The 12,341-nt window shown below is 42.4% G+C and overlaps 1 protein-coding gene across 4 annotated transcripts in view; it reads left to right on the forward strand.

The window, feature by feature from the left end:
• Positions 1-12,341, forward strand: part of CFAP92 (cilia and flagella associated protein 92 (putative)) — a 52,352-nt gene that overhangs the window by 38,449 nt on the left and 1,562 nt on the right. For 3 of the 4 annotated variants that reach the window (XM_080996694.1, XM_080996695.1, XM_080996697.1), the window contains 8 exons: positions 2,156-2,350; positions 3,613-3,895; positions 5,286-5,450; positions 5,965-6,177; positions 7,902-8,046; positions 9,866-10,023; positions 11,217-11,383; positions 12,082-12,182. In XM_080996694.1, coding sequence (XP_080852820.1) covers positions 2,156-2,350; positions 3,613-3,895; positions 5,286-5,450; positions 5,965-6,177; positions 7,902-8,046; positions 9,866-10,023; positions 11,217-11,383; positions 12,082-12,182 — 1,427 coding nt within the window. Of the gene's footprint in view, positions 1-2,155; positions 2,351-3,612; positions 3,896-5,285; positions 5,451-5,964; positions 6,178-7,901; positions 8,047-9,865; positions 10,024-11,144; positions 11,384-12,081; positions 12,183-12,341 lie in introns of those variants that run through there. The other variant, XM_080996696.1, reaches the window with a different exon arrangement.

Genomic DNA, 12,341 nt, shown 5'->3' on the forward strand with positions numbered 1-12,341 from the left:
AGGAAATGCTGGGTGAACAGGAACGTTTTTAGCAAGCACTGCAGTGCCACTGCAGAAAAGAGCGTCCTCCAGGTTGCTGCAAGATGGACTTCAACAGGTTGCAGCAACCTGGGGTATATGTCTGATGTAAATTGCAGGTGTCGGGGACTTGATGGGGCCTGGGACCACACTGCGGGGCAAATAATTAACTCCCCTCAGCCGCCAGGGGGATTCTGATCTGCACCGGGTCTTTCTCCTTACTTTTAAAATGCCAGCCATGCAGTTTCTAATGGTACCTCATCTAGTTTGGCCCTTAAGGGCTTTACGGCCAGTTGAGCTGTTTGTAATCAAACTGTTTCCTTTAATGTTAATTTTGTTTTATAACTGTATTTACAGTAATGCACTGGTTTATTTCTCTTTCACTTCCAACAATCTTTCCTAAATCAAATAATCGGTGTTCGCAGACAATACTAAGAAGTTGTGGAGCACTTTTAATTTCATTCTTCCTTGCAAGTGTCATAATATACAAATGTTAACACGTTACAGTGCCAGTCACTTTTAAAGAAGTTGCTTGACGGAATGCAAGATGGAGGAAAAGAATTTAGAAGGCCGAGGCTGTGTGAAAGTCATTTTATTCACTTGGAGGCAGAATGAGAACAGCTTTCATTATCAGGCTCATATGTTAATTCAGGGGTCAGCAAACTTTTTCAACAGAGGGCCGGTCCACTGTCCCTCAGACCTTGTGGGGGTCCGGACTATTTTTTTGGGGGGGCGGGGAGATAAACCAATTCCTATGCCCCACAAATAAGCCAGAGATGCATTTTAAATAAAAGCACACATTCTGCTCGTGTAAAAACACGCTGATTCCTGGACCATCCATCTTTGCCTATGCATGTGTTAATTTATGCTTGTTGCTTCAGGCTGGTTTTGGAGTTTTTCAGAGCACTACAAGCTGCATCCTAGAAAATCCCCAGAAATACAGGTGGGAGTGCTAAGGATGCCTTTTGGATTAGTAGCACATTACCCCTTCTCCAAACATTTTCCCATCCTTTGTCTGTGGACAGATGAGTGCCTTTCCACATATAGGAACATAGGAAGCTGCCTGATACTGAATCAAGCCATTGGTCCTTCGACCTCAGTATCGCCCTCCCTGGCTTGCAGTGACTTTCCAAACTTTCAGACAGGGGACGCTCCCAACCCAACCTGGAGATGCCAGATATTGTATACCTCACTAGCTGTTTTTCAGAAAGGGCTAGGTCTTAGAGAAGTGTGCACTGACAAAATAAATCGAAGCCCTTTTGTAGTCTGGTGTCGTCAGTCTCACATCTCCTTTGAAACTCATGGGACTATGGATGCTGCTGCAAATTAGGAAAGAGGGAAATAGAGCAAACAGGTTCCCTACCCCATGAGATTTCTATACAGCACAGGACTAGCGCTACCAAAACAGCGAAGCTGGAGTCACTCACGTTTTTCCAGAAGTTGTCATCTGTGTTTATGCCAAGCATAACCAGAATTGAATAAGAAAATGTTTAGGACTGCCTTTTGACATGGAGCTCTTAAATATGCTTGGTAGTGCAATCCTACAGAGATGGGAGTTCCATTGAGTTCAGTGAGACTTACTCCAAATGAGTCTACTATAGGTTTGCAACTAAAGTACTATTAAAATTAACACATAGGAAAGATAGGAATTAAGATCATTGTGAGACTGGTTAATTTGACCCTACTGGTGATATGGAAGGGTCAACTTTCCAGGACTGGGATATGTTATTGGAGCAGTATTCATGAATTTAAAAAAAAACTTTTGCTTGACTCAAGATGTGCTTGATTCAAGTTAGCACTTTTAAGGTTTTGTTTTGTTTTTTAAATACAAGTTCTCATAAACACCGTCTTAGACATTCCATTTATCTCTCCCATAGGAGGAAATGCCTCCTTTAAAATGATTCCTCTTGCAATGCATGTATGTATCTAAAAACAATGCAAGTTTTCTTGCATTAGTTGCTCTTGATATGATGATACCTGCTTCTCTTCTTTATCATACAGGGTTTTAATCTGAGCTTTATAATACTTAAAAATAAAAAACCCTTGACTAAGAAAGGGAAAAGGTGCTATGAAATGTCAGGAAACACAAGATTATGACGTATTTGGTCAATGCTGTCCTATTTCTTCTCTCTTACAGGTTGCGTGAATCTAAAATTGGACGATTACAAATATTCTATAACTCACACTTCTCTTTTCATCAGCGCCTGTATGTAGACCTTGAAGCCATCCTTCTTCATATCCGTCTCTGCAAGCCACTCTCTAGTATCGTGAATCAGCCTTTGTTATATATCAGGGACATGGTTCCCCTTCCGTGTTTTGAAGCTCTGATCAGGTTAGATTGTTCTTGGATTTCTGACTTACTGTTCTGTACATATTTAGAGTTCGGTGTATATACTTGTGTTGGTTGTGGAGGAGAGGAGGAACCTCCACTAGACCCTTTGGAGAGAATTTTCATAGCACTTTTGATTATCCTTTCCTATCTCATCTCAGCTGAAGAGAAGGTAACATGTAGAGGGGAGGGGGTGAAATCATTCTGATTCTCCACAGTCTCATCACACTACACTACCTTAATAAATTGATTCGGCTCAGTTTTGAGATCCTTTCCTCTGGCAATGTTCTTCATCATTTCTTTCAGGGTATGTTCAGGAAGTCATCTGAATATGCAAATGGGGGAAGAGCAGATGTACAGGGCCTGCCCCCAATGTCGTTGTGCCCGTAGCAGATACCCAAATCCCCAAGCTTCCCTGTGTTGCCTGGGGAAGGTCTGCAGGGGGCTTCTACTTCCATTCATTCCCTTGAACTACTTCACGTAATCAGGGCTCCTGCTGTATTGGGGTCCCTGATCACATGTTGCGTGTAAGGAAATCGAGAAAGATTTCTCCAAATTGGGTGAATGGTCCTTAAAATGGCATATGTGGTTCAGTGTAAACAGCTGTAAAGCAATGCACAAGTTCACTTACATCTTAATAGGACCTGAACTGGCCGTGACTGACTAGGAAAGGATTCTTGAGTTCATGATGGATGTTGACCCATTGTTGACCTGTATTAGGGATCATGAGGAAAGGGATTGGGGGGGGGGGAACCTTCCAATAACATGGGGCCATTATACAAGTCTGTGGTGCAACTATGCTTGGAATACTGTGTGTTGTTTTTAAATTATTTAAATTATTTGTTTATTTATATTATTCCATTGTGAGATCTGCCCATTTATTCTTACTCTCTGCTTCTTGTTGTTTAGATGATTACTGATCCATAAGAGGACCTCCTACTTCATGTCTTCTAAGCATACTCATGAATGTTGTTTTTTTGGGCGGGTGGGTGGGTGTTACTGTGTTGTGATTTTTATTTTTATTATGCATTTTGTATCTTGATTTTATTCTGTGAACCTCCCTAAGACCCCAGGGGATAGGGTGGTATATAAATTCAACAAATCATCATCATCATCTTTGGTGAGGGAGTCTATCAAAAGCTTTTTGAAAGCCAAGTACACAGTGTCTGCTGGGTCACCCTTATCCACATGCTTGTGTTCTTTCTCTCTCTCTCTCTCTCTCTCTCTCTCTCTCTCTCTCTCTCTCTCTTTGCCTTGTTCTTCAGGCTTGATTCTATCTGCCGCAGTATGAGGTTAAGAGATGTGGTCCATCACGATCTCTTGCCATCTGCAGAAATGATCACAGTGTTGAGCCAAGAGTTTGGGATCCCATTGAAAAGGGATGACTTGTTCATCCAGCAACACCCAGAGATCTCAGGGATGTTTGATATTCCACCAAAGTATTCGTATGTGAGAAAATATAGGCGTTTCCCTCTAGATAACCACAACGAAGAGTACCTACTTAGAAAAAGGGAAATGGAAAGTCAGACACCAGAAGAGTTTATCCAGGTGTGTGCGCTGCAGCAATGAAAGGTTGCCTTAAGACAGGAAAGGGGAAACAGTAGCCCTCCACATGCTGTCGGACTACAGCTCTCATCAGTCCTAGCCAGCATGGCCAAGGATGATGGGAGTTGTAGTCCAGCAATATCTGGAGTGCTACAGATTGCCTATTCCTATCTAAAGAGATTGTTCAGATAATGTCTATGTCTCACAAAGTGCCTTCTTTATGGAGTTGTGATATTACAGCATGCACATGAGGGGTTTTTAGTTTGAAAGTGAGAAAATGCTCAAATTGCCCACCCTGCCACATTTATTTTTGGTGCAAGCTCCTGATGCTTCTCACAGTTTGCCCATGTGAAGAGGTTTTCTGTCGTCTTGTGATTCACATATACACATATCAGGGATGGGGAATCTTCAGCCATCCATTTTTTGTTGGGCTCCCAACTTCCATCAGCCCCAGCCAGCATAGTCAGTGGTCACGGACAATGGGACAGCCATCAGGTTCCACATCCCTGCATTGTTCCCTGTCAGAAATCATAAGCTGGTTAAAGTCCCTGTGAATCGAGTGGGACTCTCACCTTAGGAACAGCAGCCCAGGTCACAGGCATAGAGGATTTATTTATTTAGCAAATTTAACAGGAAAAAAGAACAAAATGGATACAAGGATCTCCCGCCCCCCAGAAAGGAGAAGTTGTTATTTGGACTTGTGTGAGCCCTATGATAGTAGGCCTGAGGGTTCATTAAAAAGCCAGCTCATCAGGGGAAGGAGCCCTTTGTGGATTCTGACACCTTTAGGGCAGCAAAGACTAAGCAAGCAGCTGGGTTTTAGAGCCTCTGTGAAAGATGCGCAGGTGATGGTCTTTAGTGCCCCATATGTTTTCTTAAAGTTCCAAGTATTTACTTCTAAAATATGAACGTTATTACAGTGAATAAATTAGCTTGGTTGATAGTGGAAAATAGGAAGCTGAATTTCTTCAAAGAAAAGTGGTTGGCAGCTGGCGGTCTGCAAGGTGAGCTCTCCTCCCCCAAGGGAAGGAAGACAGCTAGAGCTCCAACTCCATTTACATCTTCGCCTTCAGTTATGTGCTGCCTGGTGACTGTTTAGAGCAGCCTTTCTCAACCTTGGGTCCCCAGCTGTTGCTGGACTACAACTCCCATCATCCTTAGCTAGCAGGACCAGTGGTCAGGGGTGATGGAATCCATGGTTGAGAAAGGCTGGTTTAGAAGATCTGACAGTGGGCTGAGTTGGAAGACTTGGCTACATCTTACTGATTTGACTTACCTGCCAGTCCAGCTACCGACTTATTTCCATGGCAGACGTCCTGTGTCTATTTTCAAAAGTACATTTCTTTTTGTCTAACAAGACCAGAATAATTACATGTGTTAACTTTTCTTCCAGTCTAATATTGAGAATATACATCTGCTCAGCAAGATGGTGAAAAAGGAAGGCAGCAAAATCATCAGGGCTTTCCCTTCTGATGGCAAGTCCATCTTTAATTACAGTTGTCAGACGTTAAATTCTGCAGAAATTGCAAAGAAGCTGCTTCGTCAAGAGATGGCAGAGGTGAGATTAGTACATCCCTGTTTGGATTTCTGCTAGAGTAAAAGATTGATCTAATGATTTCTGGTATGTCTGGTAAAATTTTGGAATTTTATTTTTATCTAGGAATTTTGTGAAGATTTGGGAGTCCAGTGGTTCAGATTCATTGGGGTTTTTTTGTTTTGTTTTTGTGTGTGTGTATATTAAAAAATCCTCCAGAATTTCACCTTTTTGCATTTTAAGGGAGTGCATCCCTCATGTCTTACTTGGAGGATCGGATTTTTGTCGTTGAATTCATAATATTGCTTTATCTTCTGAAGTGAATTTAAGTATCTATGGGATTTCTAGACCTCCAAGTTTCTTAAGTGTTTTCTGTACACTCTAAATCCAACCCAGTTATCATTGCTGTGTTAGGAACATGTACAGAATTTTGTTGTAAAGTTCAGGCTTTGCTCTTTTTAGCAAAACTTGTTTCTCTGTGGAGAAACATAGAGGATGAGAGTTCTTTCTGAGGGAAACATTTGTCTTTCTTTCTTAGAATCCAGGCAACAGGTTTGCTTACAATCATGAATATCTGTCAGCCATGTTTGACCCAGTAGATGAAGACAGTGAACTAAAGGAGTCCATGCACCAATCGGAGATGATGTGGCTCTCACCAGGAGGGTTTGTGTATCCTGGATATAAGAGCAGCATGGAATCCAACCGGCATCCTCGTAAGCCTGACGAAGCACGAGTGAGGGAACTGCGTGAGGTAATGGCGCATTTTAAATTCCTGCCACATCTGTAATCTACAGTGTGGCATTTTATCTTCACAACAACCCTGTGAGGAGGATTTAAGAGACAGGGTCTTCTTGCAGGCCATCCAGTGAGTTTTATGGCAAATGCAAATTTGATGCTTGTCCCTCTGATCAAGGCCCAGTATTCACTCTCCACTACCATACATCTTATTAGTATCAGGGTCTCTTCCAGCTCTACCATCCTATGATTCTGTGATCATTTAGGCACAAGGCAGACAACATTCTGTGTTTCCTTGAACAGTGTAAACTTACTGCTTTTATTCTCCCAAGTATATGCTGTGTTTTAAACAGTACTGCTGTGTTTATTGGTAGATTTACAGCACAACCCTGTGCATGTTTACTTTAAAGCTGTGTTTAATGGGGTTTACGTCCAGATAAGTATGTGCAGGATTGTACCCTTAAGATCTTTTTTTATTTTTGTGACTTTTTGGTGCAGTCCTGTGGTCCTGGGAGGTTGTCCAAGGGACTATAGCATTTTGTAGATTCTCCCTCTCCACAGGCAGAGAGAGTGAGCTCGAGAGAGGTCTGCCCCTGGAATCTTATCCAGCCACAATAAAAAGGTTGGCTGCCATCACTTCTTTATAATTAGTCTCTACTGGCAGAGAGGGCAAAAGTTGGGGTAAGCAGTAGGTAGGCTGTGTACCAGAGGTAAAGGGGAGACCCAGCTTTGGATTTGCTGAATCCATATCCCTCCTGTACCTTCAACACTCTCCCAGAACGGAAGGAGATAACCAGCAGAAGAATAAACACTACAGACCACTAAAGAAGAAACAGAGAGCCAAAGACTAAAAGATGCTGGCAAAAGGGAAAACACTTACAGGGCTCTGGATTTGCCATAGTGCTCCTGCCCAGATCCAGTAGAATTGCTCTGCCCATTTTTATTCTAAGCTGGTTTGAAGACTTTTATATAGTGGAAAGGCGGGTTAGAAAACAGCTTTGGTTGTTTGGTTGTGAAAAGAAACTGCACATGCATTTCTGCATCCTGCTGGTAGCTTGTCAGAAGATCCCATGAGTATATTCGTGAAATTAAGATTTTTTTTGCCTAGTCATGCATCTTCTAAACTTAGGTTGAGTAATTAAAATTTGTCCTTGCTGATTAATCAGCTAAAGCCTGTATTCAGTGGTGTTATCTACCACTGAAACTGACTGGGATCCACCGTTAAAACTGTATTTTTTAATTCTTAAGATTTTAAACTGCATTTTACATTATTGTAACCTTTGGACCGAAAGGGGGGTAATAAATTTAAAAAACAACAGCAGCTGTGATAATCAAATATGTGGGTTTTTGGTGTGTGTTTTTAAAAGACACCATTTGCTTTGACTAGCTGTCACCCATGCTATTTTGCAAACTGCTTTAGAAAGTCCCCTCAGGTTCAAAAGACATTTGCCATCTGGCATGGGGACCTGCTGTTTGAGAAACAAGATCAAGTGGACCCTAAGAACTAACAGATCACAGGCTGTCTTGAGGTGTTATCTCAGCATACAAAATATTAGTATCTGTGTGCTGGCTTTCTTCTTTTTCATCTTAAGGAAATTGCTTAATGGAAGCTACGTTTGTCCTCCGTCAGTATGGTATATTTGACATATTCATATATTGCTGTGTGATTTGAAGTTTATACTGTCCTGGGAGTTTCAGGAAGACCGCTTTTGTGCTAAAAGATTTGCAATGTTCATTTAGACATGGCAGGAGCACTTGAAAGCCAGTGACATGACGACAATTCCGGACCGGGACAGATGGCCTTGGGACAAGAGACATGCAGATTTTGAGCTTTACAAAAAGAACCCTCCATGTGCCCATGTGCTTCTTGATACTCAGAGAGAAGGTATATACTAGCTTCCATACCTTTTCTTGGAGCGGCTTTAGCTCCTTTAAGAAGTGGTGCATCTCTGCAAGTACACATTCAGTATATGGAAATACTGTCCAGGTTTGAAAGAGCTACTTTGGCGTGCAGTCAGTTGCTTTTACATCTTATCCAGCATCTCAAAAAGTGTGTGTTAACACAAGGCACATGTTTGAGATAAGAGTGTTGATGCAAAAAGTTACGGAAGGTCCCAGCCATTGTATGTCAGGAAATCCAGGTTCCCTTTACATAATTGAGAGCAGTGGTGCAGGAGCTACTTTTCCAGGAGGTCATCCTACAGCAGCTGTTATGTGTAAAAATAGCAATTTTGTGGGAATGGCCTGCAGAGATTACCGCACCCCACAACTGCAAGCTTTCAAATGCTACAGCAGCTCCCAGAGAAGGCTGTAATGCACGACGATCTTTGTTGTTGTTGAATGTGTTGTGATGGAGGTGGGGAAATGTCATCAATGACTTAAGCAACAGGTTTTTCTCCTAGAGAGGCTGGCTAACCTTTTTAATGAACTTGCAAAGGCTGTATTTTCTGTGGTTGCACAGGCAGAGAGGGAGGGAAATGGTTGCAACAGCCCTACAGTGAAAAGGACTGCAACCTGTAATATGTAAACCAAGCTTCTTACTGTTAGGACTTCCTGGAGTGTATTTGTCTGAACAAATGGAATTGATGATTTTGGCAGTAAGCCTTTGAGCTAGTGAAAATTTAGGAGAGCCCCCAAAAATTACAGACAGCGGTACAGAAACGAGTAGAAAAAGACTTCTGTAGTAAGTTTTAGTTTTAAATCTCACAGTAGGGAAGACTTCTATTATGACATTACGATTTGTAAGTAGTTTCCATGCATTTTGTATCTCACTGCAGTTGGGATGGACCTCTTTTTTTTGACCCTGCCGCTAACCAAATCGTTCCAAAACAAATTACATCCAATTGATTCCAAGTTCTTTTTAAGGATTTGTTGTTTTTTTTAATCAGTGGGACGTGGGTGCGCTGTGGGTTAAACCACAGAGCCTAGGACTTGCCGATCAGAAGGTCGGCGGTTCAAATCCCTTTGCTTGGTCCCAGCTCCTGCCCACCTAGCAGTTCGAAAGCACGTCAAAATGCAAGTAGATAAATAGGTACCGCTCCGGCGGGAAGGTAAACTGCGTTTCCATGCGCTGCTCCGGTTTGCCAGAAGTGGCTTAGTCATGCTGGCCACATGACCCGGAAGCTGTACACTGGCTCCCTTGGCCAATAAAGCGAGATGAGCGCCGCAACCCCAGAGTCGGTCACGACTGGACCTAATGGTCAGGGGTCCCTTTACCTTTAACGTTTTTAAATCACGGAGACTCTATTGCTATAATCCACAAGCAGCCAGAGCCTTCGCTTTTGCAGAGATAAAATATGAATCCAAGTGCCCAGACCTCAATCTCACCTTTCTTCTCCGCTCCTTTCGGAGTGATCTGGAAGACAAGAGAGATCACTAATGGCGCAGCCAGATCCCCCTGCACCTGAAATTAACACTTTCAGGTTTTTTGAGGTCCACAGCACCTTTGTGTGACCTTGTTTTCTCTACAAAGCTCGGGCTTTCCCTGGAGGGCTCAACCCGTGCTCCTTTGTGGTCCATGGCAGAGCGGAAGTCCCTAAACATGTAATCTAAAGAACCTACGCTTATGATTTGGAGATGCATTACCAGAACGGATGAGGCAAAAGTCATTAACAGCTAGTAATTAGAAGTGGGTTAAGGATCTAAATCTGTCATAATATAGTTCTTTTTTATCATTTTTCAACTGACATGTTTCTGAACAAAAGAGCCTCCAAAAGAGATACGATGCAACACTGGACTGAAAGTTCATCGATGCTGCCCATCAACAGAGCTCACTGCAAGTGGACCCAAAGCCAGCTGCCAGCTAGCCCGGCTCCAGGGACTTCTGAAAGATGCACCAGCCAAGCTGTCCCTAAGAATGCTGGTAACATTGACTTTTTAGAAATCCTAAACCCGGTAGTCCTAAAGGGGTCAGCTTTTCTACCAAAGTCATGGGGAACCGCCAGTTTACATGCCTAGTTAGACCTGGCATGGCTCCCAACTTGGCTGTCAAGGTTTGGTTTCCCCAAACCACACACATCATCAAATGTGATGGCAGGTCTGGAACAAAGAAAAATGCTGCTGCTAGTGCACAATCTGGTACCATAAGGTGTGCTTCTGCCTGTGCACTGGCAAGGGAGGCTTGATGTCGCTGCCCATCAGCTGATAGGCAGTGAGAGCAAGCAGGTTGGGAACAGCTGTGCCATTGAGGGGCAGATGTTAGCACAGCAGAAAGGAGGTTTACGTCGATGCCTGTCAGCTGAAGGGCAGTAACTTCAAGTCTCACTTGGGCTTGCCACACTACGAAAGAAAATGGGTCACCGGATGGTGTGACATTTGGTGATTGGCCCCATCCACCTGTATAATGGCCCAAAGGTTTGAGAACCCAGGATCTGGCCAGCCAGCTGAATCCAGTCCATACCCTTGTTGTAGCACATACGGAGTTCATATTAATGTGATATGCTTTGCATCCCCCCCCATCATCAACATATTTGCTAAGGCATCAATATATTTGCCAGATTCATACTTTGTTTAGCTTAGAATAAAAACCTCACAGGTAATTAGGATATCTGTCCAAAAATGTAATCATTACAGATAACCAGTGATATGAGAAAGAAAGATCTGCATGGAGTTAGTTGGAAGCCACTTTTTTTTCTTTTTTCTAATTTTCTTCTTTTTTATTTTTTATTTTTTAGGAGAATATAATTTTTATATTTTTATTGTAGTTTATGTTATGATTATATCCTTGTATTTTTGCTTTTGTATTTCCCCGTTTTGGTATTAATTTATTTTAATGCTTGTTTCTATGATGCATAAGTATATAAAAAAAGACTACACACACACACACACACACACTTGCTATTACTCTTTGAATGTACTTCAAAGACACACCAGTCCTGAATTTATTCATTTCAGTGCTGTTTCAGGTCACTGTACCAGCTAATGGACATGACCTTGCAGTGTCTTCAATGCAGCTTTGATCTGAATTGTATTTCTGATTCCTAGTGTTGGGAACGCACACATGGAGCTGTATATTTAGAAGCAATGTTCTGAAACCTGCTATTCCTGTTCCACTAGCCTACCCCAGTTGCTGGAATGGCAGACCAAATGGAAGAGAACAGGATCTGCAAAGGATTTGTTCCTGGCGCTGAACCACTCCTCAGCCTGAAGAGGAATGACAATATAATTCCATGCTATGACAGGCAACATGATACATTTAAAACACTGAAGGGAGAAGATTTCCGGTAAGTCATCTAGCTGCTGTACCACACACTGGCATGGCAAGATGATGTTACAGGTAGTTTACTGGCACGTGTACTTAGGATGTATGTACAGCAAAGGTAAAGATGATGTAGCCCACCAGGTATTACTATGCTACAATTTCTGGCCATGGCCATGCTGCCAATAACATGTGAAGCCCCACAGGTTTCCCAGCCCTGTTGTGCAGGATTGCACATCGAATCATAGAAAGGCATTAGCCATCGGAAATTGCAGCAGAAATTCTGAGCTGTCATCCAGAGTTCTCTTTTTAGCTTTGGACAGAGTAAGCTGGGGTAGCTAACCTGTTGCTCTCCAGATGTTGTTAAACTCCCAACTCCTGCCACCCCAGCAAGCATGGTCAGCAGTGAAGGATGATGTAGTTCAGCAGCTGGCGGGCCAGAGGTCTCTCATCCCTGGAGTTAGTTATGCATTCTGAGACCTGAATAACCCAGATACTCCACCTTGCTAAAAACGTGTGTAAATTAAGTTAATATATTGGAAGAGTAGGAGAGTGAGCTTTAATCTGTTACGGTGCAAAGCTTGACATTTCTCTTTCAGTAGGGTCAGGCCATGATTTTATGCATATTTTGTACCGTGAATGTTTAAATAAAAACTTAGCACATAAATATGAAAGCACAGCAATGTAGCTACTCTAAAGCATAAAGTCTATTCTGTTTTGCAGATTGATTTGTCGTAAGCGTTCATTTCGGTACAGGGGGCCGCCTCTGCAGAAATTGGTCTTTAAGGAAGAAATTCAAATAGCAGAGGATACACAGGCTGCAGGTAATGAGGGGAATTAAGCACTGATTACAGTGTGGTACACAAACCAGTGATCTTTTTCCTGTGTCACTCTGCTTTTCTGTGTGCAACGCTGAAGTTAATTTGAAGAAGAGCTAGGGTACACAGATAGCATTAAACTTTAGCACTTGGAAATATTGCTAT

The sequence above is a fragment of the Podarcis pityusensis genome, assembly GCF_964106645.2.
Source record: "Podarcis pityusensis genome assembly, chromosome: 2".
NCBI lineage: Eukaryota > Metazoa > Chordata > Lepidosauria > Squamata > Lacertidae > Podarcis > Podarcis pityusensis.